Source organism: Pseudophryne corroboree, chromosome 7 (assembly GCF_028390025.1).
Source record: "Pseudophryne corroboree isolate aPseCor3 chromosome 7, aPseCor3.hap2, whole genome shotgun sequence".
Taxonomy (NCBI): domain Eukaryota; kingdom Metazoa; phylum Chordata; class Amphibia; order Anura; family Myobatrachidae; genus Pseudophryne; species Pseudophryne corroboree.
This window is the reverse complement of record NC_086450.1, coordinates 230,114,240-230,141,649: the sequence shown is the minus strand read 5'-3', so window position 1 is coordinate 230,141,649 and position 27,410 is coordinate 230,114,240. Positions and strand designations below refer to the sequence as shown.

General features: G+C 44.9%; 1 protein-coding gene across 1 annotated transcript in view; it reads right to left on the bottom strand.

Annotated features, from left to right (window-relative positions):
* Window positions 1-15,099, bottom strand: part of TFCP2L1 (transcription factor CP2 like 1) — a 46,335-nt gene extending 31,236 nt beyond the window's left edge. Inside the window, exons 1-2 of the mRNA XM_063934029.1 lie at window positions 14,718-15,099; window positions 2,836-2,987 (exon numbers count right to left, since the gene is read on the bottom strand). Coding sequence (XP_063790099.1) covers window positions 2,836-2,987; window positions 14,718-14,779 — 214 coding nt within the window. The 5' untranslated portion in view covers window positions 14,780-15,099. The remainder of the gene's footprint in view (window positions 1-2,835; window positions 2,988-14,717) is intronic.
* Window positions 15,100-27,410: the final 12,311 nt, after the last annotated feature.

Sequence of the window (27,410 nt, the reverse complement as noted above, 5' to 3'; positions counted from 1 at the left end):
TGGTCGCCGGGAGCCCGACCGCCGGCATATCGTAGTGAACCCAGAAGAAGTGGCACAATGCTGAGTATATTATATACCCATCAGCAATAACATAAAAACCAGTGAGGTGAATGCAATTAATGATCCCATTATAATGACTTCTGTCAAGGGGAGGGGTACATTAAGCAGTAAGTGAACACTCAAATGGGAAAAGCTAAGGATCTAAGACTTTGCCAAGGGTCAAATTATGATAACTACACAACTTGATCAAAGGATCTCATAAATGGTAGACTTTGTGGGGTGTACCCAGTAAGCAGTGGTTACTACTTACGAACAGTGGTCCAAAGATGGACAATTGGTAAACCAGCAACAGGGTCATGAGTGCACAAGAATCTTTACTGCACATGGGAGGTGAAGGTTAGCCTGCCTGGTCCTATCCCAGAGAAAATCTACTGTAGCACAAATTACTGAAAAGGCTTATGCTGACAATGACAAAAATGTATCACACATACACACAGTGCCCATGCTGACCCCTGTTAACCGCCGAAAAAACGTACAATGACCACGCAAGCGTCAGAAATGGACTATGGAGCAATGGAAGATTGTAAGCTGCTCTGATAAATCATGTGGTTGGTCAGATGCATGTGTGTTTACTTGGGGAAAGAGATGGCACCAGCATGTTCTTGGTTCCTGGCATTCATGTGGATGTTACTTTGACACATACCACCTACCTAAACATTGTTGAAGACCAAGTAAACCCATTCACAGCAGCGGTATTCGCTGATGGAAGAGTTTCTTTCAGCTTGCTAATGCACCCTGCTTTCCCCAGATCTCAAACAGATTGAGCATCTGTGGGATGTGTTGGGACAATAAGTCTGAGCCATGGGGGCCCCACCTCACTAATTACTTAAACGATCTGCTGCTATTGTCTTGGAGCCAGATACCAAGGACATCTTCAGAGGTCTGGAGGAGACCATGTCTCAATGGATCAGAACTGTTTTGGCACCACAAAGGGGAACCTACACAATATTAAGCAGGTGGTTTTAATGTTAAGGCTGACCAGTGTATAAAGTGGCACAGGGGTTAACATTACATTGTATTATGTACAGGGTGGAACAGCAGTGATAAACATTACATTATATGTACAGTGGTTAGCAGTATATTATATATGGTGGGCCAGAGGTTAGCAGAATATTATTTTAAGTGGTAATGTGGTTAGTACTATGCATGCAACTGAATAGGTGGCACCTGTGGCATTGTAAAGAAATATAGGATAACTTCCAACATTTCAGTAATTTTACTCTTTCCTGAGAAGTAATATGTTGGACTGTAAAGGGTAGTTGTGTATTTCTTCACAATACCATGAGTGCCCATAAACTGCATCTATAGTAATCCAATAAGGAAGGCACCCAACAGTAAGAGGTGTGCCGATCATGTAAACATTTCTCTATACAGATGTGTCAATATGCCGTGAGTCACAAGTGGGCCACACCGAGTCGAGTGGTATAGCGCACCACCACTCAATCTATGAGGGACTTTGACCACTTAGAAATTAATTTCAAATATGTACAAAGTCACAGATGAAGCACAATTGAGCTTTGCATGACCAAAAGCTGCAGATACTCCATCATAGCACTTTATATACAAATTCAGACTCATTCGCACACAGATGTACAAGTGTTGAATATCACATCAGTGAGTGCAGTCTCATTAAGCGGTTTTTGTACATCCCATTGTTTAATTTGAGTGACTAAGAAGAACATTTGACTGAAAATGACACTTCGTGCAAACAGTCACATGGGATTGGGCATTCCAAGGGCTGTATAGCATGACTGCAGTAGGAGTGTATGAGGACACATCCGTATCTAGCTATAGACACAGCGGTTAACATTATATTCTGTATAGAGTGGCAATTTGCCTCAACAGATTTTATGCAAAACCACTGTGGTTTGCATTATACTAAATACATAGAGAGGCACAGTGGTTTATTTTTAATTCTAGCACCCAGCATCTGTCACAGCCCATGCAGTTCCTCTTTCCTACCTGGGGTGTCATTCTCTGCTGTGGTGCTTCTAGCACACTCTGGTCTGTATCTCAGTGCCGAGATACAGACCAGTGTAAGCTAGATGCATCAGAGCAGAGAGCGATGTCCCCGACAGGAAATAAGAATTGCACAGGTTGTGACTGGGTGACCGTGTTTGGGATCCCGCCAGTCACCATACCGACGCTGGGATCCCAAACTTTATATTGCCAGCAAAGGGGGGGGGGGGGGGGGGGGGACTCAGTGGTTAGCATTAGCATATACGTATAAGAAAGGCACAGAGGTTAACATACTATATAAGAAGGTAGAGTGGTGAGCATTAGGTTACACACATTGGGAGGCTGAGTCACGCACACACATTATATTTAATCCAGGGTCGTGGTACTTCCCTGATAATCCCACACTAAAGTAGAAGCTTCCACAGCAAATGTCCACCATAATAAGAACTTTTCTTGAAAAGTAATTTTCATTGCTATACTATATATAATTTTAGATATCTTGTATTTCAAAAGCCTACTACAGACAAAATCAACCCTATTGCGTGTGTGTTCATATGGTAGGGAATGGACAAGAAACTTCACTGGGACAGGGACTAAATATGTAAAGTACTGAGTAAAATGTAGTCACTTTATAAATATCATAAACTGCTGCACAATATTGTAGTATTGCTTCACTACATTAGTGCATCATGTACCATTCTTCATTATGGATTAGGTCTCTGTCCCGATTGCAGATTTCTTCAACAAAACACAATGTTGAGCATCACCTACACCTTCTCTATGACTGCACTAGCCGAGACCACGCTGGCTTCATACCTTGGTTGAGATAGGTCAGAGTCTCTTCGTGCAGCTTAACGGCAGGTGAAGTAGCTGCACACAGCACATACTGGAATGGTGGCAGCTTGGCATCCGTGTCTGGGGAGAGATGAGGTTCTTCTTGCTTAAATATCGGCAGTGCAAGGACGTCACTATAAAAACAAAAATCAGAGCAGTGCGTGAAACCGTTCTGTTCAGTACTGTAACCTATAGTGACAGATCACATGTAATCAGAAAATAATACACAAATGGAAAACAATGGATTAGAAAGCAGTGTACTCCACAGAAAATTTTTCCAGCCGGGTGGCATCAAGAAGTTGCCTGGTAGGGGCCTTCACAATAATAAAATGTTTAAATTCGCTTTCAGATACTGGCCACACTTGCTGGCACAATTATTTTTTTTATTAGCTTTCAGATACTGGCCCACACTTGTTGGCACAATTAATTTTTTAAACATCTTTTCAGAATACTGACTGCCCCCACAAACAGCTCTCACATATCTACACAGCAGAACTCTTTGCCCCCACGTACTAGCAAATTTTTTTTTTATATAGCTTTTCAGAATACCAATTGCCCCCACAAACAGCTCTCAGACAGTAAAATAAGTATTTGCCCCCACTTGCTAGCTCCACAAAGTTGTTTTTACAGCTCCTGACCCAAGATACAGTGATATGCAGAACAGAGTCTCAGAGTAGACGCTGGATGACCACTCTATTCAATATGCTAAGGCATCTGTTCCCGCCCAGACAGTGCATCTCTTCCTTTTTAGCAGTGGCAGGGATATCTGCCCTCCATCAACGTCACAGTGTGCACATCCCCGGATGGAGCGCGCTGACTGTGACTGAAGCCGATGTCACATACGGAGCTCCGCCCATCATCCCTCTACGCTGGAAACATGTTAACGTTGGAGAGGGTGCCGGGCAAAAATTCAGGGAACGTGCACATTACTGGGACTGCCAGGAGATCCAGCAGGGGACACATTGGCGGTAGGAGCTGCCGGGCGACAAGGGGATATTTGCCGGGCGGATCGCCCGTAATTTAAAGCGTGGGGAAAACACTGGAAAGAATATACTACATTACTGGGCTGTCTGTTTATTAACAAGCAACACACTGAACATCTAGCCAGATAAGACTACACCATAATGATTATGAAATCATAGTTTACATTGCCACACCAGTCACGTCACAATAGGACATATGGAAACTGTTGCATAGCTAAAGACTAAAAAAAAAAAACTAACCTGATTTGTGTTAAAGCCGTTGCTACAGATACCCATAAACTGGGCCAATAAATAACACATTAACCAAATGATCAGCAGATGACATTCTACCTTTCAATCAGACATCTTATTTTCCAGAACATTAGTTTTCCGTCAGTGTCATTCTATGGAATGGATAGTGAACAAAGCTGCCACAAGACTGTAAAAGTTTTAGGGGAATTCAATTGCACACAATGGATGACACATCTTGGGGGTAATCGTACAGCCCGGGGGATCAAATAAATAAATTACTGCGGGTAATTGCATTCCACCCTTATTGTTTTGTACGTAACCATGTATAGCATTTATATTGAAAAGACCAAGGTGGAGATATATCATACATTAGAGAGCGATGATTTGGAGAAATTCCCCATAGCAATCAATCAGCTCCGATCATTATATAGGCTGTGCTAGATACAGGATAGATAGAAGCAGATTGTTTTTTTATGGGCAACTTCTCCACTTTCTCTTTCTAAGGGTTGATACATCTCCCCCAAACTGGTTTCATAGGATTCGAGAGGTACATTTGAACTTTTGCCTGCCTGGATAGCCCCTGATCTGGACTGAAATTACTCAGGTTTTTCTGGGCCATTTGGAGAACTGTGTCTTCTGTAAGAATATTAATTATGTAGAATGTATACATTTTGCAAACAATACTGAAAATCTTTGGCACTGAATGATATCACATCACCCCTCAGCTTTCTCAGATTTCATTTAGCTGCTGTGGTGAGCTAGACCCTTACTCAGTGGGACATCTCACAGCAAAATGTTTAATCCACTTTAATATGCAAGTCCTGCATTACAAAGCACATTCATAAAATAAATCTCCTTGCTGGATCCCAATTTTGTCTCATTTTAATTCCCTATTTAAAAAAAATACAAAAAAAACCCCACAACTTTTTAACTCTTGGGAGAACTGCCTAAGCAGCAGAAATCTGACTTTCCACATAATCCGTGCCAGTCCAGAACTTTGGGAAGATGGATGTTTCCTGTCCATGTGTAAATTAAACATGTTTAACAGAATGTGACTATTTCTGTCAGGATAGATCTAGTTCAAACAAGAGCAGCAAAGGGAATATATTACCCAGCATGCAGCAGAGAATGCACTCCCTGACTTCATGACAAAACCCAATATATAATTTCATACTGTACATGCACTTGAAATTTTGTAAAGAAACAAAATACAACTCATTGGTGTCAGTATATTACAGTGAAGCCCAGAGATTGACATTGCTCTAAAAAGGACTAGTTTTATATGCAGTTACTGCATAAATTATATGTGGAGAACGCAATAGTTTGGATATTCTCCCTGTACTTGCGTGGGTTTCCTCCGAGTGCTCCAGTTTCCTCCCACAATCCAAAACTATACAGGTAGGTTAATTGGCTCCAAACAAAATTAACCCTAGCATTAATGTGTCTGTGTGTGCATGTGGTAGGGAATATAGGCCCTCATTCCGAGTTGATCGCTCGCTAGCTGCTTTTAGCAGCAGTGCAAACGCTAAGCCGCCGCCCTCTGGGAATGTATCTTAGCAGAAGTGCGACCGAAAGGATCGCAGCATTGCTACAAAAAAAAAAAAAAAAAAGAGTGCAGTTTCTGAGTAGCTTGAGACTTACTCCTAGCTAGCGATCACTTCAGACTGTTTAGTTCCTGTTTCATGTCACAAACACACCCTGCGTTCAGCCAGCCACGCCTCCGTTTTCCCAGCCACTCCTGCGTTTTTATCCGGCACACCTGCATTTTTACACACACTCCCCGAAAACAGTTACCACCTCAGTTACCACCCAGAAACACCCACTTCCTGTCAATCACTCTGCTGCCAGCAGTGCGACTGAAAAGCGTCGCTAGACCTTGTGTGAAACTGCATAGTCTTTTGTGAAAGTAAGTCACGCGTGCACACTGCGCACCATACGCATGCGCAGAAATGTCATTTTTTACCTATTCACTGCACTGCGACCGAAAGCAGCTAGTGATCAACTAGGAATGAGGGCCATAGATTGTAAGCTCCACTGGGGCAGGGACTGATGGCCAAATATTCTCGTAAAGTGCTGCGGAATGTGTGTGCGCCATATAAATAACCAGTAATAATAAGAATAATCTCATGTCCTAAAATAATGCAGATTAGACCCAGTTTTAATCCCAGATTCCCATCTAAAGTAACTCTGTTTTCTGAAGTATGGCAAAGTGAAATGCAAGACAATAAAGTAGCAGGAGTGTAGAACAGCCTCTTCACATCAGTAACAGGATAGATCTAATCAGAATTCCAGTTACAATAAAACAAGATGTAAATGCGGAGACTGCACACCACAGGGTCTGTCAAATAAAGATATTAAAGTGTAAAAGTGTTCATAGATGGACACTGCATAGTACCTTTATTAGACATTACCAAGCTCCCCTTAAAACTGGAAGGCCACAAGCACCATTTGCCCAAACAAAAATTCCATTTGCGAGAAATTAAAAGTCCATTACAGATCATGAGGGAAGTGTATGTAGAAGACTCTAGAAGCAGGCACAAATACATTATCTAAGGCAGGCATTCCCAACCTCCGTCCTCAAGGCACATAAACAGTTCAGGTTTAGGGATCCCCTTGAGCAAAGTGGACTTAGGGCCTAATTCAGATCTGATCGCTGCAACGGCAGCGATCGCAGCCTGAAGCCCATTGACCTGTGCGTACATGCAGTGGCTGCACTGCACGTGCGCACACAGTGAAATGCGAAAGCATCTCAATGGTGCAATCGCCTCTGCCTGATTGACAAGCAGAGGCGGTCATTGGGCAGGAGGGTTCCAGTGGCGTTTGTATGGTGTTGAAGGGGGGGGGGGGGGGGGGGGGCGCGGTCCAGACAGCACAGGCATGTCCGGACCGCGGTGGCTGTGCGACGTCACACGCAACCGCTGTCACCCAAAACATGTCAGGTAGCCATGGGGGGTAGGGCTTGACATGCGGGGCGGACTAGCCCTATGCTGGGCGTCAAAGATTGTGATCGCAGATGTGCTATTTTTAGAATATCTACGATCAGCTCTGAACCACCCCCTTAATTAGTACATCAGTTATTTTGATTTAACCATATGTGCTGAAGTCTGGATATCATTAAAACCTGCACTGTTAGTGTGCCTTGAGGACGGAGGATAGCAATTCCTGATCTAAGGACACAGCAGGAGTTCAGGAACCACTTCCCCCTGTGTTAACAAACCTCATTACAAGCCAGAAAAGAACCACAGCACTCAAATTGCAAATACAACAACATCTATGTACTCTGAGGGGGCAATTATTTTTGGGCACATCAAAGAAATGGGCGCCCTCCCGGCAATATTCAATTGTTTGGAAGTGCTCATTACTTACTGCATTTGTTGCACCCAAATGCTCTTGGTTTAGATGCATAAAGCAGCTTAACCTGTAAAAAGCATTGGGCATGCTTAGTAAACATGTTTGGGCACCCCAAAAAAGCTTGACGTTTCGCAGATATCTGTTCGCCAATCAAGGAGTTGGCGAGCAGAAATAATGGGTGCACACAGCACTTGCGCCAAAAAGCAAAACAATTGATTAGCTCCTATCAGAGCACATTGAATTTTACAAGACACTTTGGTCTATGTACTACTGAATCAAATTCATTCAAATAGAGTACTCGTCATTTGCAGAATAAATGCCAACTTCAGCCCTTGTAACCTTCGGCTCCTCCAGTTCTTGCAAATGGTATTCTAGTAAAAGAAACAGATACAAGTCTATACTCCATACTCCTTGAGAGGAAACATAGTAATTGGGTTTAATTTTTTCTTTATTGCAGCCTTTTAAGGTTTCATACCAACGTTATCTATAGGACAAAAACACAATATACAGCTTGTGTCCATCATATGTTCTTATATACACCTTAATTTTGGATCTCACTAGTTTATAGAAATAATCACAAATCAGATGCCTCTAGCAATATACTGGTCAATCAATATCCTATACATCGTTTATGTACCCATCACGTATTCTTATACACTGAAATTAAGATATAAATAAAACAGTGAAGATGTAGAACATTTGTATACAGTGACCACACCTTAGGTGTGAATCTCATTTGGATTATATATGTATAGATGCCTCTAGGACTATGCTTGTCATTCAACAGTCAATACATATTACTTTAGCTTTATATCCATGCGTATTCATTTATTTTTTCCCAGTTTCAAACAAGGTTCACAAAAACCCATTGAGGCCAGGAAGGTTTAAGCCAGTAATATTTCTCTTACAGACTGAAACAATGCGCCACATAAGTTTCACCCAACCAACCAAATATCTGAGTGTTCATCACCTCTACTAAAATCTGTGGGGAGTAAAGCTGGATACTCACTATAATATCTGTCCAATCCTTCTGGTTGGAGAAAAAAAAAATCTGGTAATGTATGAGAGCAAATGACAATTAACCATTTGCTCACAAAAGGCGGAAAAAAACCAAACTGGTAATTTGGATACATTGGTTTAATCAAAATGATTTAACCAATTTGTCTGAACACCCATTTTTGTCTGTTTTCCAGTGTTTGGGAGCAAATGGTCAATTATCATTTGCTCCCATACACATTACCAGATTTTCTTTCCAAACATAGAGATTGGACAGAATCTTATAGTGTGTATCTATTTTGAGAATGCATATTCACCAAGGTAACTGGCACTGCATTTACAAAAAAAACATTTTGTTGCATATTTAATTATGCGCAAAGTGAACTTTTTTGCCATTATCAACAAGCCTGTGACATTTTATTACATTACTTATATGGATGCCATCTATAATACGAATCAAGAAGGCTCTAAATCCACTATGTGAACAAGCTCTAAAAGTCTTCAACACCGTTCTTTAAGAGGGGCGTGATAAAAAAAAAAAAAAAAATTTGAAAAAAATTGAAATCCCATGAAATAAAGATTGGGGGCCCCTAGGTCAAAAGCTATTTCAGCTCCCAAACTAATATTTGACATTTCCTTTACTCAAACACTGGATAATACATGGACATAGAAAAATTGTGAGCTTCATGCATTTTACCAATCACTTTTCAGGGCTCATTCACATACACACTGGGAAAATGAACAAAAACACATTAAAATGTATACTGTAGTGATGCATTTTTCCATGTACTGTACTTAAATCAGCCAATGCACTGGAAACACGTTACTCGCATGAGGGAAAAAAAAAAAAAAGTACCGCATTCTAACGTTTTAAACATTGCATTCAAATTTTAGAATGTATTGGTGGGGACGGCAATATTCAGTTGTACTGATTCTGGGCACTTATGCATTTTTTCTTCTTCAACAGTTCCTCAAAACAACAGAAGCAAAACTGATATTTTATATTTCACAGAACAATTATTTAGTAGCTTGCTGTTTTGAACTTTGCACAATCTGTATATAATGTTCTATCGATGGCTGTATCAGTGGGACAACAATTATTTGATATGAATATGAGCCATGGAACCCGTAGTACCACTTACACTGTATGTGAGGTCTTATAACCTTTTATAAGAAAATTATGCAGTTTACCAGCATCTAACAAAAGTGAAAATCAACCCAGCTCACCAGGTTTTTATTTTAACCTGCAACTACCTTCGATTGGCATGTATTTGTGGATGCTTCATGCTCTAATTTTTTAAGTGCATCACAACTGAAAATAAGCCATTGGCTTCAATAGGAACACAACTTAAGCAGACCCAATTGCATGTACACACACATGAGTTTTGCTAAAGGAAGACAAAAGTTTTTTTGTTTCAATACAAATGCATAATAAACAGAAAACGTTTTGTAAACAAAAGTCAGCTGCATGTAAACAGAAGGGGAAAGAAAAAAAAAAAAAAAGTACACAGAATTGTATCGGACAAACTTTTTGTACTAAAATGCCACCATCTGAGGCCTAATACACATCAGACAGCATGACTTCATAAAAAAACACAGAACAGCAGTCTAAAAAAACAGTACTGTGCTCTGCATCGTAGATTAACTAATTGCCATTTCATGGTGGCAAGTCGACATGTAGAGCACAGTTACAGATGATCTTCTGTTATAGCCAGGACTTGATCTCCGGGACAGAAGAGGTGACAGGAGGTCACCTTGCATTTTGGGTCATGCCAGATGAGGACACAGACATGGGTAGTACACAAAAACTTGGCATGTCTCAGTCACTGAAACAGGGTGGAGAACAGAAATAGATCTGGCAACGGGCACGGAAAAGTAAGGCTTGAGCTGCATCTGCCAATTTTTGTGCCAGAATTAAGGAAAATCAGAGATCTGCAGTAAAACACAGGAGAAAATCTCAAAAGGTGTCCCAACAATTAAGAACCCTAAGCTATGGTAACAATAAGAAAGTAGAGACCCTTATTCACTCCTAACATGCCAAGTCAGCTTCCACCCCCTGATTCTAGGGTCAGGAATATCATATAAACTTATGGTGTTGCAAGATCAACGTGACAAAGCTCCGGTGTCTAAATATGCAACATCTGCTTATATTAGGCACATACTGTATATATTGAAGCAAACACTTTAATTTACATGAATCACTGCTGGAATTAACAAGTGCAAGTCGACCAACGAGCCAAACCTCTTTACTAGCTAAAAACAAAGCTACACAACAGCACTGCATTCAGTATATAGAGCGTTATAAAGCAATAAACGTGCAGACAAGATGTTCAGTGTCAAAGATTCATATACCCTGTCAGTGTCTGTTGGCTAATTGGAGATGGAATGTCCTATAAAAGAAATACACTATTGTACACCTATACAACAAAACATATTAAACATATTCATTTTTGAGCTATGCAGATATACAATTTATATACAGAGTAATGGGGCTTCATTATACAGTGAGACAGCAAGTATGAGGCATGTAAAAGCAACGGCAGATGGTATATTTACTAATGTGCGGATTTATAGAAGTGGAGATGTTGCCCATAGCAACCAATCAGATTCTACTTATCTATCATCTGGCGCCTTCTAGAAGATAACTAGAATCTCTATTGATTGCTATGGGCAACATCTCCACTTTTATAAAGCGACACTTTAGAAAATATACCCAAAAGTAACTTAAACAGCCACACAGTTTCAAGCATTTAGGTACATTAAATATACTGAAATACCACAAACTAAATGTTGTGTCCGTGTTACCCCCTTTATAGCCTACGCTAGAGTGTATTTATCAAAGCATGGAGTGAGATAAAGTGGAGAGATATAAAGCACTAACCAATCAGCTTCTGATGCTCATTGTACAGGCTGTGTTTGTAAAAAGGTCAGTTAGGAGTCGATGGGTTAGTGCTTTTTTCTCCACACTTTTTCTCTCTCCATGTTTTAATAAATACCCCCCTAAATCTTAAATACTTTGAAACTAAAGCTATCTTTGGATGTTCCAAATGTACTGGGTCCACCGTCTATGGCCACCCTGCTACGAGTCATCTTACCAACCTCAGATTTGAAGTGTAAAAATCTATGCGCGAAGTTCAAACCTTCGGGGTTGAGACGCAGAAAGTCAGGACTGACACTAGAGAACTCACCTCAGTCATAAACCCAAAGACAACAGGAACTTTACATCAGATTTCCGCTATATACATAAGAAAATATATATATATATATATATATAGGGTACTAGTTACAAATTAGATCCTGAAGAGTCTATCATGCTAATGTAATCTCCAATAAAACCAAAACACAAAAAGGTAGCATATTTCTTTAATTAAAAAAGTAACTTAAAATATTTAGAAATTTTTATATAAACTTTCCATTTAAAACCACAACCACCAATATTACAGTAAATGCACTTCTGTAGGCCAGAATGACAATCTCTTCAACATACTGTACAGAAATTTGTCCACCTTTTCAAAATGTAATTTCATGACTAAAGATTTACCAATTTTGTTCTAAAATGTTTTATACTTTGTACTCCTAATGCTGGCCATACACTATACAATTATCTAGCAGATGAAATGCCAGATCTGGCTGGTTTGAACGAAAATCTGGTAATGGATGAGAGCAAATGACAATCGAACATTTGCTCCCAAACACTGGAAAACGAACAAAGACCTGTCGTTCAGTCAAATTGGTTAAATCCGTGATTTAACCAATTTGACTGAACGATGGTTTTTATCCATTTTCCAATATTTGGAAAATTGGAATACACTGTATTTGGTTGCCTGGAATATTTAATTCCAACCAACCAGATCTGGCAGATTATCAGCATTAGTGATGTACATTTAATTGGGGTACACACACTACTTATCAACTTAAACATGTCGAAAAATAATTTTTTTGATTCATTTTGTATGTTTCATACTTACTATAACATTTTATTTTGGATTATTGTAAACAGTCAGGAGCACAACTTTGTTTATATTTATCACAGGCTGAGAATCTGATCAATTACATAAATATTTCCACAAGAATTAGTGGGGGGGTTTTATTGTTCCATCAAATTTGTATGGAAGTTTTTGGAATGTCTAATCTGCATAAAAAGTTTCAAATTTAGGAAAAATGCCTGTATAAAATAAAGGCCCCATACATCAGCAATCACAAAAAAAAAACTACAATCTGCAGATTCAGATTCCAGCAATCTGCACCCATACATTACAGATACTTTTCAGTGATTTGCAGATCATTATCAGCAAATACAGATCTGCTAGTCTTGAAAGGCATATTAGTTTACTAGCCACAGTCTGCAAATCTGCTGATTGTTACCATACACTAGCAATCTACAGCCCCAATTGATCTGTGAAATCAAACATGTTGGACAACCTGAACAATCCCAACCGATTTTCGGTTAGCATCCACGATCTGTGAACCCCATACATTGCAGATTTATTTACACAATCATCTGCAAATTGGCCCAATCGGTTGCCGATGTATGGGTTCTTTTAAACCTATCGTTATCTCAGTTCACCTGTTAAATAAAAAACACTGACAGCAAATTCCCAGCTGTACTATCATGCTGCAGTTTGTTCCACAGAGTTGCCCTACTGATCTCACAGGAAAGTGCAGGCTCTGATTGCAGAGATAATCTTCTGTTGTACATATTTGTTTAGCTAAGAAAGAAGACCCTGACCTAAAATACCAGCCAGGACATCATTCACGTATCACTGACTAAGGTAAATAGCATGTAATGCTCTCTAATACTGTTACTTGTATGCAGGCATCGATGGTCTCAACATATAAAGTCCACAATTTAGAGGAGTATGGGAAAGTACAAAAATCGACAGTCTATATACTGTAGGGCCAGATCCCTCCAGAATGAGAACGGTTAATCACAATGATGGGCACCCTGATTCACTTTGGGGGCTGAATTGGGTGGCCCACTAACCTTCAAACAGGATGCACAATACTCTTCATCTCAATAGTAATTTAAACAAATACATTTGATCAATAAAATGGACATCTATGTATAACATCAGCTGGCCTCTTGGATCAACATTACAAGCTATAACAAACAAATATGACAACAAGCAGGAACGTGAAGGGCCACCTGATTCCCATTACAGGGTTAATGCCACATTTATACAGATGACTGGCAGACAATACCAAAGCAAGTTTTCTGTAAGAGCATGTGATATGTATATTGACAGAGCCTGGGATACACATGGACATCTGACACTGGTCAAATGTCAGTTTAGTGGAGAACAGAACATGCCATGCCCAATGTTATTCACACGTCTGGTCAACAACAGAGCAGTTTAACCATTAAGAAAAGGAAGCAACTATACTTTATGTGGGATTATTAATCGGACCGCTACATTAAAATGTAACGTTGTCACCGTGCTCTTTCGCAGCGCCACAGCCAGCAGCACCGACATGAGCCATGGTATGCACGGTAGGATGATAGGGAGCCCTAATACTCAATTTTTAGAGATAATAACACTTATCAAGGGAGCGCAAAAATAAAATATACAAACTCTTTATTTTTAAAATGTATATAAACAGAAAAAACCCACATTCAATAAATACATTGGAGTCAATATACATAAACACCACTATCCATATCTATATGAAAACTAATATATCTATTTCATATAATAGATAGATTCGTTTTCATATAGATATGGATAGCGGTGTTTATGTATATTGACTCCAATGTATTTATTGAATGTGGGGGTTTTCTGTTTATATACATTTTAAAAATAAAGAGTTTGTATATTTTATTTTTGCGCTCCCTTGATAACAAGTATTATCTCTAAAAATTGGTTTACTATTGGTAGAACAGTACTACCTATGGGAGCAGCAATTTACAATATACTGTGAAATTAAACAGATGCACAAGATCTAATGAAATAAGCAATAACTGGCGGAATAGTTAAGTTTTTATAGGAGCGCTGGGTTTTATATATATATATATATATATATATATATATATATATATATATATATATATATATACACACATACACACACTTTTTTAAGCCCTAATACTCAGCGACGTAAAACAGCCTGACTGTACTTATGACATTACTACACTAATCCGCGTTTCCAGTAACCCGCACATTATTAGTCATCCAAACTGACCCGCAGATCACGGGTGACAGTGCTCGGCGGACGATTGCGCGCAGATTGCGGCCATTCCCCTTTTAATCCAATTTCCACGATGATTGAACCCAACGTGTGGCTGCATACATGACGGACACTCACCGCAGGTAGCCTCCGCTCGGGTGCTGGTTGTAGTGTTCAGGCTGGGTGTGCCAGAAGAGCATTTTCAGTGGGCACTGAATGGGCTACAAATCCGGGGCACAGCAACAAGCTCCAGAAACCCCCCCTCCTCCCTGCAGCACAAGCTCCCCTCAGGTCAGTGATGTCTCCTCTGTCCTGACCTGTCCCTACAGTACATACCCCCTGCCTGCCGTCCCTCCTACAGCGTCCCACTCATACCCACACCCGCTGCCTGAGACCCCCTACAGTATGGAGCTTCCGGGTGTCCGATGTTCATACCCCTGGTCTCAACTGCTTCTGCAGCCTCCTCAGTGACCCACCCTCTACACCCGCAGCCACAGTGCAACAACTACCGTATGCCCAGCTCTCAACCATCCCTTTATAAATTTCCTCCCCCCGTCCGGTCCCTCGCACCACGTCAGCGTCACTACACCCACCCCCTGTCTCCTGTCCTGCCCGCTGCAGGGCGTAATCATCAGTGCAGCTTACCTTCCCTTATGTTCGCGGAGACCTGGTGTCTGCTCTTCTCTCCGGAGACCGGGTGTGTATGTAGTTGCACTATCCCGCCAGACAACGGGTGTCTGTTACCTGCGCTATTCCGCCAGAGAGCGGGTGTCTGTTACCTGGGCTATTCCGCCAGAGAGCGGGTGTGTCCGGTGCTGAACTCGCCTGTGATATACCTCCAGAGAGCGAGTGTCTGTACCTGGGGGGTGTAGTATGGCTGACCGGCGGTCTCCTGACCGCCGGTCAGCTTACCGACGCCGGGATCCCGGCAGCATACCGACGCCGGGATCCCGGCGGGGAGGGGCGAGTGCAGCTAGCCCCTTGCGGGCTCGCCACGCTGCGGGCTCGGTGGCGACCTACGGTCGCCACGGGTTCTGTTCCCACTCTATGGGTGTCGTGGACACCCACGAGTGGAAATAGTCCCTCTTGGTCGGCATGCCGACCATCGGGATAGTGGGGTCGGGATGCTGGAGGAGGTCATGTGACCGTCGGTCACATGAATACCACCCGTACCTGGGCTATGCCACCAGAGAGCGGGTGTATCCGGTGCTGAACTCGCCTGTGGTATACCTCAGGGCCGGATCTAGGAGGGGGAAGGGGGGGGCGAAGGGGGCGACTGCCCCCCCCCCCCCTAACACAGTCATAGCCACGCCCACTTTTGAGCAGAAGAGAGCTCTACTGGGAGAGCCTGTGGCAGAACGATGTGCTGCAGCTTATACCACAGCAGCACAGAGGAGCCAGGAGAGCAAGGGTTACAGAGCATTTGCCCCTCACTTGCTGGCGTGTGGGTACTAGGGCTAATAAATACAATTACCCCATAGCACAGTCACATGTACATAGGAGGTAATTCCGAGTCGTTCGCTCGGAAAATTTCTTCGCATCGCAGCGTTTTTCCGCTTAGTGCGCATGCGCAATGTCCGCACTGCGACTGCGCCAAGTAAATTTGCTATGAAGTTTGGATTTTTACTCACGGCTTTTTCTTCGCTCAGGCGATCGTAGTGTGATTGACAGGAAATGGGTGTTACTGGGAGGAAACAGGCCGTTTTATGGGCGTGTGGGAAAAAACGCTACCGTTTCCGGAAAAAACGCGGGAGTGGCTGGAGAAACGGAGGAGTGTCTGGGCGAACGCTGGGTGTGTTTGTGACGTCAAACCAGGAACGATAAGCACTGAACTGATCGCAGATGCCGAGTAAGTCTGAAGCTACTCTGAAACTGCTACGAGATGTGTAATCGCAATATTGCGAATCTTTCGTTCGCAATTTTAAGAAGCTAAGATTCACTCCCAGTAGGCGGCGGCTTAGCGTGTGCAATACTGCTAAAATCGCCTTGCGAGCGAACAACTCGGAATGAGGGCCATAGAACGATCACAAAGCTCAATCTCAGTCTCACTCAAAAAGTTCAGTCATAATTGAGAGAGGAGGAGTTAGGATTGCAGATGGGAGGAGTTGGGACTGTAGAGGGAGGAGTCAAGATTAAACAGTAAACCACCCCCCCTAAAGAAAAGTCTAGATCCGTCCCTGGTATACCTCCAGAGAGCAGGTGTCTGTACCTGCGCTATCCCGCCAGGGAGTGGGTGTGTCCGGGGCTGCACTCTCCTGTGGTATACCTCCAGAAAGCGGGTGTCTGTACCTGCGTTATTCCGCCAGAGAGCGGGTGTGTCCAGGGCTGCACTTACCTGTGGGGGAGGCAATCAACTGACCGCCTGTCGGGATCCCGGCGGTCAGAATACCGACGCCGGAATCCTGACACCGGCTGAAATACCGTCAGTCGGAGTCCTGACTGCCACTACCCGGAGGGGAATAGAAACCTGTGGCGACCAAAGATTTCCACTGGGCCCGAAGCGTGGCGACAGCATCCGCTGCGCTCGCTGCCGGGATCCTGGCGGTCAGGAGACCGACGCCGGGATCTCGTACTGATCCCACCTGTGGTATACCTGCAGAGAGTGGGTGTCTGTACCTGGGCTATCCCGCCAGAGAGCGGGTGTGTCCGGGGCTGCACTCACCTGTGGTATACCTTCAGAGAGCGGGTGTTTGTACCTGTGCTATCCCGCCAGCCAGCCGACGTCTGTGGGGTTGTACTTGCAATAGAGAAGTGTACTGGCTTTGTTGTGGATCTGGATTCATCTTTGTGTTTTGGTTTTGGTTTTGGATCTGTTTTTTTTTTAAACATTGGGGTACATTTACTAAGATTCGTATTTTCCAAATTCATGTCCAAGTTCAATCACGAATGACATCGACAGTGTAAAATTGCAACTTTTTGAATTGATTACGATGGATTTACTAAGCTGTCGTATTCGGGTTTTTCTTTTCTTCCGATGTCGATGTCATTCGTGGTTTTTTACCTATTTTTACGGCAGTGATTAGCAAAACACTGCCGACTTTTTTTACAATCAATCTCGGCCGGATCTGTGTGATCCGTGCTGGGGTTTATTTATTTTTATTTTTTTAATTAAACACTGTAAAATAATAAAAAAAAAATGCGTGGGGTCCCCCCTCCTAAGCATAACCAGCCTCGGGCTCTTTGAGCCGATCCTGGTAGCAAAAATATGGTGAAAAAAATGACAGGGGTTCCCCCATATTTAAGCAACCAGCATCGGGCTCTGGTCCTGGTCCCAAAAATACGGGGGACAAAAAGAGTAGGGGTCCCCCGTATTTTTAAAACCAGCACCGGGCTCCAGTAGCTGGACAGATAATGCCACAGCCGGGGGTCACTTTTATATAGTGCCCTGCGGCCGTGGCATCAAAAATCCAACTAGTCACCCCTGGCCGGGGTACCCTGGGGGAGTGGGGACCCCTTCAATCAAGGGGTCCCCCCCCCAGCCACCCAAGGGCCAGGGGTGAAGCCCGAGGCTGTCCCCCCCCATCCAATGGGCTGCGGATGGGGAGGCTGATAGCCTTTGTTGTAAAAGAAAAGATATTGTTTTTAGTAGCAGTACTACAAGGCCCAGCAAGCCTCCCCCGCATGCTGGTACTTGGAGAACCACAAGTACCAGCATGCGACGGAAAAACGGGCCCGCTGGTACCTGTAGTACTACTACTAAAAAAATACCCAAAAAAAGACAAGACACACACACCATGAAAGTATAATTTTATTACATACATACACACATACATACATACATACATACTTACCTTAAGTTCCCACGCAGGTCGGTCCTCTTCTCCAGTAGAATCCAAGGGGTACCTGTTGAAGAAATTATACTCACGAGATCCAGGGGTCCAGGCTCCTCGGGAAATCCAGGGGTAATCCACGTACTTGACAAAAAAAACAAAACGGTGTCCCGAGCCACGAACTGAAAGGGGACCCATGTTTGCACATGGGTCACCTTTCCACGAATGCCAGAAAGCCACTCTGACTTCTGTCTAAGTGGGTTTCTTCAGCCAATCAGGGAGCGCCACGTTGTAGCACTCTCCTGATCAGCTGTGTGGTCCTGTCCTCACTGACAGGCAGCACACGGCAGTGTTACAATGTAGCGCCTATGCGCTACATTGTAACCAATGATGGGAACTTTCTGCCCTGCGGTTGACCTAAAGTGACGTCACCGCTGAGCAGAAAGTTCCCATCATTGGTTACAATGTAGCGCATAGGCGCTACATTGTAACACTGCCGTGTGCTGCCTGTCAGTGAGGACAGGACCACACAGCTGATCAGGAGAGTGCTACAACGTGGCGCTCCCTGATTGGCTGAAGAAACCCACTTAGACAGAAGTCAGAGTGGCTTTCTGGCATTCGTGGAAAGGTGACCCATGTGCAAACATAGGTCCCCTTTCAGTTCGTGGCTCGGGACACCGTTTTGTTTTTTTTAAAAAGTACGTGGATTACCCCTGGATTTCCCGAGGAGCCTGGACCCCTGGATCTCGTGAGTATAATTTCTTCAACAGGTACCCCTTGGATTCTACTGGAGAAGAGGACCGACCTGCGTGGGAACTTAAGGTAAGTATGTATGTATGTGTGTATGTATGTAATAAAATTATACTTTCACGGTGTGTGTGTCTTGTCTTTTTTTGGGTATTTTTTTAGTAGTAGTACTACAGGTACCAGCGGGCCCGTTTTTCCGTCGCATGCTGGTACTTGTGGTTCTCCAAGTACCAGCATGCGGGGGAGGCTTGCTGGGCCTTGTAGTACTGCTACTAAAAACAATATCTTTTCTTTTACAACAAAGGCTATCAGCCTCCCCATCCGCAGCCCATTGGATGGGGGGGACAGCCTCGGGCTTCACCCCTGGCCCTTGGGTGGCTGGGGGGGGGGGACCCCTTGATTGAAGGGGTCCCCACTCCCCCAGGGTACCCCGGCCAGGGGTGACTAGTTGGATTTTTGATGCCACGGCCGCAGGGCACTATATAAAAGTGACCCCCGGCTGTGGCATTATCTGTCCAGCTAGTGGAGCCCGGTGCTGGTTTTAAAAATACGGGGGACCCCTACTCTTTTTGTCCCCCGTATTTTTGGGACCAGGACCAGGCGCAGAGCCCGATGCTGGTTGCTTAAATATGGGGGAACCCCTGTCATTTTTTTCCCCATATTTCTGCAACCAGGATCGGCTCAAAGAGCCCGAGGCTGGTTATGCTTAGGAGGGGGGACCCCACGCAATTTTTTTTGAAAAAATAAGCACTTTCCCACCCCTTCCCACTGATATACATGCACGGATCTCATGGATCCGTGCATGCCTATCCAATCACGAATAAAAAAAAAAGGTCTGTTTTTTTTTAGCACTTTTTTACGAGTTGTAATTTTTCACGGCAGTGTTTGTTCTTTTTTTGCTTTGCACTTCTTAGTAAATGACCGAGATTCATACTTAAACAGCCGCGTTTTGACCGATGGTGTATTCATTCGTAATTTTTTACCTGAACTTGCAAAAAATTACGAATGCCCTCATCACTGCCGTGATTAGTGCTTAGTAAATTACTGAGATGACACTTTGATGAAAATACGGCATCTCGGTCAAAATCGGGAGCTTAGTAAATTTCCCCCATTGTTTAAAAAAAAAAAACTGGTAAAACCATGGTTTTTAGGAGCCGTTTTTGTTTCTACGTTATTATTAACCTCAGTAACATTCATTTCCATTCAATTTGACCACCTAATAAAAGCCTGGTGGTGTCCCTAACAATTCCGCTATATTTTTAACACACAAGGCTTGCTTTAAAAAAAAAAAAAAAAAACTTGTATGGTGCAGAACACATAAACTGCCTCACAGCACCCCTAGTATAGTGGGTGGCATCCTAATGACAACGGGGGTCATTCCGAGTTGTTCGCTCGTTATTTTTTTCCGCAACGGAGCGATTAGTCGCTAATGCGCATGCGCAATGTCCGCAGTGCGACTGCGCCAAGTAAATTTGCTATGCAGTTAGGTATTTTACTCACGGCATTACAAGGTTTTTTCTTCGTTCTGGTGATCGTAATGTGATTGACAGGAAGTGGGTGTTTCTGGGCGGAAACAGGCCGTTTTATGGGAGTGTTTGAAAAAACGCTACCGTTTCTGTGAAAAACGCGGGAGTGGCTGGGGAAACGGAGGAGTGTCTGGGCGAACGCTGGGTGTGTTTGTGACGTCAAACCAGGAACGACAAGCACTGAACTGATCGCACTGGAAGAGTAAGTCTCGAGCTACTCAGAAACTGCACAGAGAAGTCTTTTCGCAATTTTGAGAACCTTTCGTTCGCAATTTTGATAAGCTAAGATTCACTCCCAGTAGGCGGCGGCTTAGCTTATGCAAAGCTGCTAAAAGCAGCTTGCGAGCGAACAACTCGGAATGAGGGCCATTAATCATTTTCCTTTTTTTTTTAACAAAAAAAAATGCCCCAGCATGCTTATGTAGGCCATGCATTAGACCAGGGGTGGCCAACCAGTCAGAGGCAAATAGTCAGAAAAGATCTATAGTCAAGAGCAAGAGCCACTATCATGTGTGCGCAAATATGGGGGCATGGCCTAGTTGTCACAAAGCCACCCCCATTTTTGTGTGCACACCTTTCGGTATGACCTCATATCATAACCCCCGTTTTTCTTCATGTTGTACAGTGCCACAAACATATAATGCCCTAGTACAGTGCCACATACATATAAAAACACCAAAAATGGGTGCCTCCACAGTGCCAGATACATATATGCCCCCACAGTGCCAGTGCCAGATACATATATGCCTCCAGTGCCAGATACACATGTCCCCACAGTGCCAGATACATATGTCCTCACAGTGCCAACTATGCCCCCAGTGCAGATACACATGTCCCCACAGTGCCTGCTATGCCCCCCAGTGCCAGATATGCCCCCAGTGCCAGATACACATATCCCCACAGTGCCTGCTATGCCCCAGTGTCAGATACACATGTCCCCACAGTGCCTGCTATTCCCCCAATGCTAGATATGCCCCCAGTGCAGATACACATGTCCCCAAAGTGCCTGCTATGCCCCAAGTGCCAGATACACATGTCCCCACAGTGCTCACCAGCCCCCACCCCCCGCTCACCGCGCTGCTGCTGCTGCTCACTCTCCGGTGGCGGTGTCTCTCTTCAATTAGGCGCCGGTCCGTGAGCCAATCAAAGCTCGCGGTCCGGTAGCGAATCAGGAGCCTTAGCTGCTGGTCCGCAAGCTCTGATTGGCTCACGGGCCGGCGCCGAATTGAAGAGAGACACCGCCGCCGGAGAGTCTTGCGTGTGTCTGGGGCTGGGGGCAGCGGTGGCCAGGAGCCGACCGAGCCGCCTGTGGCAGATGAAGGAGCTGCATGCAGCTCGAGAGTCGCGGGTTGGCCACCGCTGCATTAGACCAACTTTCCTCCAACCATCCAACTGACCAATCGTACAACTAAAACTCTGCCCCCCACACACCTAACCCATCAAACCAGCCAACTTCTCTCCAACTTGTGATGTCACAGAATAGGCAGACGGCCTACTTTACATGTTTTGAATTAAAAATAAACTTATATTAGTTTCACTGCACGTGTCACCTTTTGGAAATCTACAAATATTGCATTTTAACATGGAGCCTATCAGTGGTAGAGCAGATCCATTTGCTTTTCCCAATTTAGAATTATCCAAAGGAGAGACTTTGTCCTTCACTGAAGCGCAAATAACTCAAATTTTGTTTGATAAGTAAGATGACACCTCTTTGACAACTACTACTGTAGAAGATATCTACAACCAACTTTTCTCTGACGTCCTAGTGGATGCTGGGAACTCCGTAAGGACCATGGGGAATAGACGGGCTCCGCAGGAGACTGGGCACTCTTAAAAGAAAGATTAGGTACTATATCTGGTGTGCACTGGCTCCTCCCTCTATGCCCCTCCTCCAGACCTCAGTTAGAATCTGTGCCCGGCCAGAGCTGGATGCACTTAGTGGGCTCTCCTGAGCTCACTAGAAAAGAAAGTATTTGTTAGGTTTTTTATTTTCAGTGAGATCTGCTGGCAACAGACTTACTGTTACGAGGGACTGAGGGGAGAGAAGCAAACCTACCTGCTTGCAGCTAGCTTGTGCTTCTAAGGCTACTGGACACCATTAGCTCCAGAGGGATCGAACACAGGGCCCGACCTCGATCGTCCGTTCCCGGAGCCGCGCCGCCGTCCCCCTTGCAGAGCCAGAAGACGGAAGATAAAGATGAAAAACGGCGGCTGAAGACTCCTGTCTTCATTAAGGTAGCGCACAGCACTGCAGCTGTGCGCCATTGCTCCCATAGCACACCACACACTCCGGTCACTGTTGGGTGCAGGGCGCTGGGGGGGGGGGGGGGATGCCCTGGGCAGCAATTAGTTTACCTTTTGGCACAAATAGCACATAATACAGGGTATAACACTGTATATGTGCAAAAAACCCCGCCATTAACATTATAAAAAGCGGGAGAAGCCCGCTGCTGAAGGGGCGGGGCTATCTTCCTCAGCACAGCCAGCGCCATTTTCTCTTCACAGCTCCGCTGGAAGGACGCTCCCCAGACTCTCCCCTGCAGTATCCAGTACAACAAGGGTAAAAAAGAGAGGGGGGGGCACATAAATTTAGTCGCAAATTGGTCTTAATAAGCAGCTATTGGGAAAAATCACTCAGTATAGTGAAAATCCCTGTGTTATATAGCGCTGTGGTGTGTGCTGGCATACTCTCTCTCTGTCTCCCCAAAGGACTTTGTGGGGTCCTGTCCTCAGTCAGAGCATTCCCTGGGTGTGTGCGGTGTGTCAGTACGGCTGTGTCGACATGTTTGATGTGGAGGGCTACGTGGAGGCGGAGCAGGAGCCGATAAGTGTGATGTCGCCCCTTACGGGGCCGACACCGGAGTGGATGGATATGTGGAAGGTATTAACCGACAGTGTCAACTCTTTACATAAAAGGTTTGATGACGTAACAGCCTTGGGACAGCCGGCATCTCAGCCCGCGCCTGCCCAGGCGTCTCAGAGGTCATCAGGGGCTCAAAAACGCCCGCTAGCTCAGATGGCAGACACAGTTGTCGACACGGAGTCTGACTCCAGTGTAGACGAGGATGAGACAAATGTACAGTCCACAAGGGCCATCCGATGCATGATTACGGCAATGAAAAATGTGTTGCACATTTCTGACATTAACCCGGTTACCACTAAAAAGGGTATTATGTTTGGGGAGAAAAAGCAGCCAGTGACTTTTCCCCCATCTGATGAATTAAATGAATTGTGTGAAGAAGCGTGGTGTTCCCCTGATAAGAAACTAGTGATTTCTAAGAGGTTACTGATGGCGTACCCTTTCCCCCCAACGGATAGGTTACGCTGGGAGACATCCCCTAGGGTGGACAAGGCGCTCACACGATTATCTAAAAGGGTGGCACTGCCGTCTCAGGATACGGCCGCCCTAAAGGAGCCTGCAGATAGAAAGCAGGAGGCTATCCTGAAGTCTGTATATACACACTCAGGTACTATACTGAGACCTGCTATTGCTTCAGCATGGATGTGTAGTGCTGCAGCAGCATGGTCTGATACCCTGTCAGACAACATTGATACCCTCGACAGGGATGCTATTTTGCTAACCATAGAGCATATAAAGGACGTTGTCTTGTATATGAGGGATGCACAGAGGGACATTTGCCGGCTGGCATCTAGAATTAATGCAATGTCCATTTCTGCCAGGAGAGTATTATGGACTCGACAGTGTACAGGTGATGCTGATTCTAAAAGGCACATGGAGGTTTTGCCTTATAAGGGTGAGGAATTGTTTGGGGACGGTCTCTCGGACCTCGTATCCACAGCAACAGCTGGGAAGTCGACTTTTTTACCTCAGGTTTCCTCACAGCCTAAGAAAGCACCGTATTATCAAGTACAGTCCTTACGGCCTCAGAAAGGCAAGCGGGTCAGAGGCGCTTCCTTTCTGCCCAGAGGCAGGGGTAGAGGGAAAAAGCTGAACCAGACAGCCAGTTCCCAGGAACAAAAATCCTCCCCTGCTTCCACTAAGTCCACCGCATGACGCTGGGGCTCCACAGGTGGAGCCAGGTGCGGTGGGGGGCGCGTCTCCGGAACTTCAGCGACCAGTGGGTTTGCTCACAGGTGGATCTCTGGGTTCTACAAGTGGTATCTCACGGATACATGCTGGAGTTCGAGGCGACTCCCCCTCGCCGTTACCTCAAATCAGCCTTGCCAGCGGCTCCCAGGGAAAGGGAGGTAGTGCTGGCGGCTATTCACAAGCTGTACCTTCAGCAGGTGATAATCAAGGTTCCCCTCCTTCAACAGGGACGGGGTTACTATTCCACAATGTTTGTGGTACCGAAACCAGACGGTTCGGTGAGACCCATTCTAAATTTAAAATCCTTGAACACTTATGTAAGGAAGTTCAAGTTCAAAATGGAATCGCTCAGGGCGGTTATTGCAAGCCTGGAAGAGGGGGATTTTATGGTGTCGCTAGACATCAAGGACGCTTATCTGCATGTCCCCATTTACCCACCTCACCAGGAGTACCTCAGGTTTGTGGTACAGGACTGTCATTACCAATTCCAGACGTTGCCGTTTGGTCTGTCCACGGCACCAAGGGTATTTACCAAGGTAATGGCCGAAATGATGATACTCCTTCGGAAGAAGGGAGTTATAATTATCCCGTACTTGGACGATCTCCTTATAAAGGCGAGGTCCAAGGAGCAGTTGTTAGTCAACGTAGCACTATCTCGGGAAGTGCTGCAACAGCACGGCTGGATTCTGAATATCCCAAAGTCGCAGCTGATTCCTGCGACGCGTCTGCTCTTCCTGGGCATGATTCTGGACACAGAACAGAAGAAGGTGTTTCTCCCGGTGGAGAAGGCCCAGGAATTGTCATCTCTGGTCAGGGACCTCCTGAAACCAAAACAGGTGTCAGTGCATCACTGCACGCGAGTCCTGGAAAAGATGGTAGCTTCTTACGAAGCAATTCCCTTCGGCAGGTTCCATGCAAGGATCTTTCAGTGGGATCTGTTAGACAAGTGGTCCGGATCGCATCTTCAGATGCATCGGCTGATCACCCTGTCACCGAGGGCAAGGGTGTCTCTGCTGTGGTGGCTGCAGAAGGCTCATCTTCTCGAGGGCCGCAGATTCGGCATACAGGACTGGGTCCTGGTGACCACGGATGCAAGCCTCCGAGGTTGGGGGGCAGTCACTCAGGGAAGGAACTTCCAAGGACTGTGGTCAAGTCAGGAGACTTCCTTTCACATAAATATTCTGGAACTAAGGGCCATTTACAACGCCCTGAGTCAAGCAGAACCCCTGCTTCAAAACCAACCGGTGCTGATTCAGTCAGACAACATCACGGCGGCCGCCCATGTAAACCGACAGGGCGGCACAAGAAGCAGGATGGCGATGGCAGAAGCCACAAGGATTCTCCGATGGGCGGAGAATCACGTGCTAGCACTGTCAGCAGTGTTCATTCCGGGAGTGGACAACTGGGAAGCAGACTTCCTCAGCAGGTACGACCTCCACCCGGGAGAGTGGGGACTTCATCCAGAAGTCTTCACGCTGATTGTAAATCGTTGGGAACGGCCACAGGTAGACATGATGGCGTCCCGTCTCAACAAAAAGCTAAAAAAATATTGCGCCAGGTCAAGGGACCCTCAGGCAATAGCTGTGGACGCACTAGTGACACCGTGGGTGTACCAGTCGGTTTATGTGTTCCCTCCTCTTCCTCTCATACCCAAGGTACTGAGGATTGTAAGAAAGAGAGGAGTAAGAACTATACTCATCGTTCCGGATTGGCCAAGAAGAACTTGGTACCCAGAACTACAAAGAAATGATCTCAGAGGACCTATGGCCTCTGCCTCTCAGACAGGACCTGTTACAGCAGGGGCCCTGTCTGTTCCAAGACTTACCGCGGCTGCGTTTGACGGCATGGCGGTTGAACGCTGGATCCTAACGGAAAAGGGCATTCCGGATGAAGTGATTTTTACGCTGATAAAGGCTAGGAAAGACGTGACAGCACAACATTATCACCGTATATGGCGAAAATATGTTGCTTGGTGTGAGGCCAGGAAGGCCCCTACAGAAGAATTCCAGCTGGGTCGATTCCTGCACTTCCTACAGTCAGGAGTGACTATGGGCCTAAAATTAGGAACCACAAAAGGTCCAGATTTCGGCCCTATCTATTTTCTTTCAAAAAGAACTGGCTTCACTGCCTGAAGTTCAGACGTTTGTTAAGGGAGTGCTGCATATTCAGCCCCCTTTTGTGCCTCCAGTGGCACCTTGGGATCTTAACGTTGTGTTGGATTTCTTGAAATCCAACTGGTTTGAGCCACTTAAGACCGTGGAGCTAAAATATCTCACGTGGAAAGGGGTCATGCTATTGGCCTTATCTTCGGCTAGGCGTGTCAGAATTGGCGGCTTTGTTGTGTAAAAGCCCTTATCTGATCTTCCATATGGACAGGGCAGAATTGAGGACTCGTCCCCAATTCCTCCCTAAGGTGATATCAGCGTTTCATTTGAACCAACCTATTGTGGTGCCTGCGGCTACTAGGGACTTGGAGGACTCCAAGTTACTAGATGTAGTCAGGGCTTTGAAAATATATATAGCCAGGACTGCTGGAGTCAGGAAACTGACTCGCTGTTTATCCTGCATGCGCCCAACAAGCTGGGTGCTCCTGCTTCAAAGCAAACTATTGCGCACTGAATCTGTAGCACGATTCAGCAAGCTCATTCTGCGTCAGGATTGCCGCATCCTAAATCAGTAAAAGCCCATTCCACAAGGAAGGTGGGCTCTTCTTGGGCGGCTGCCCGAGGGGTCTCGG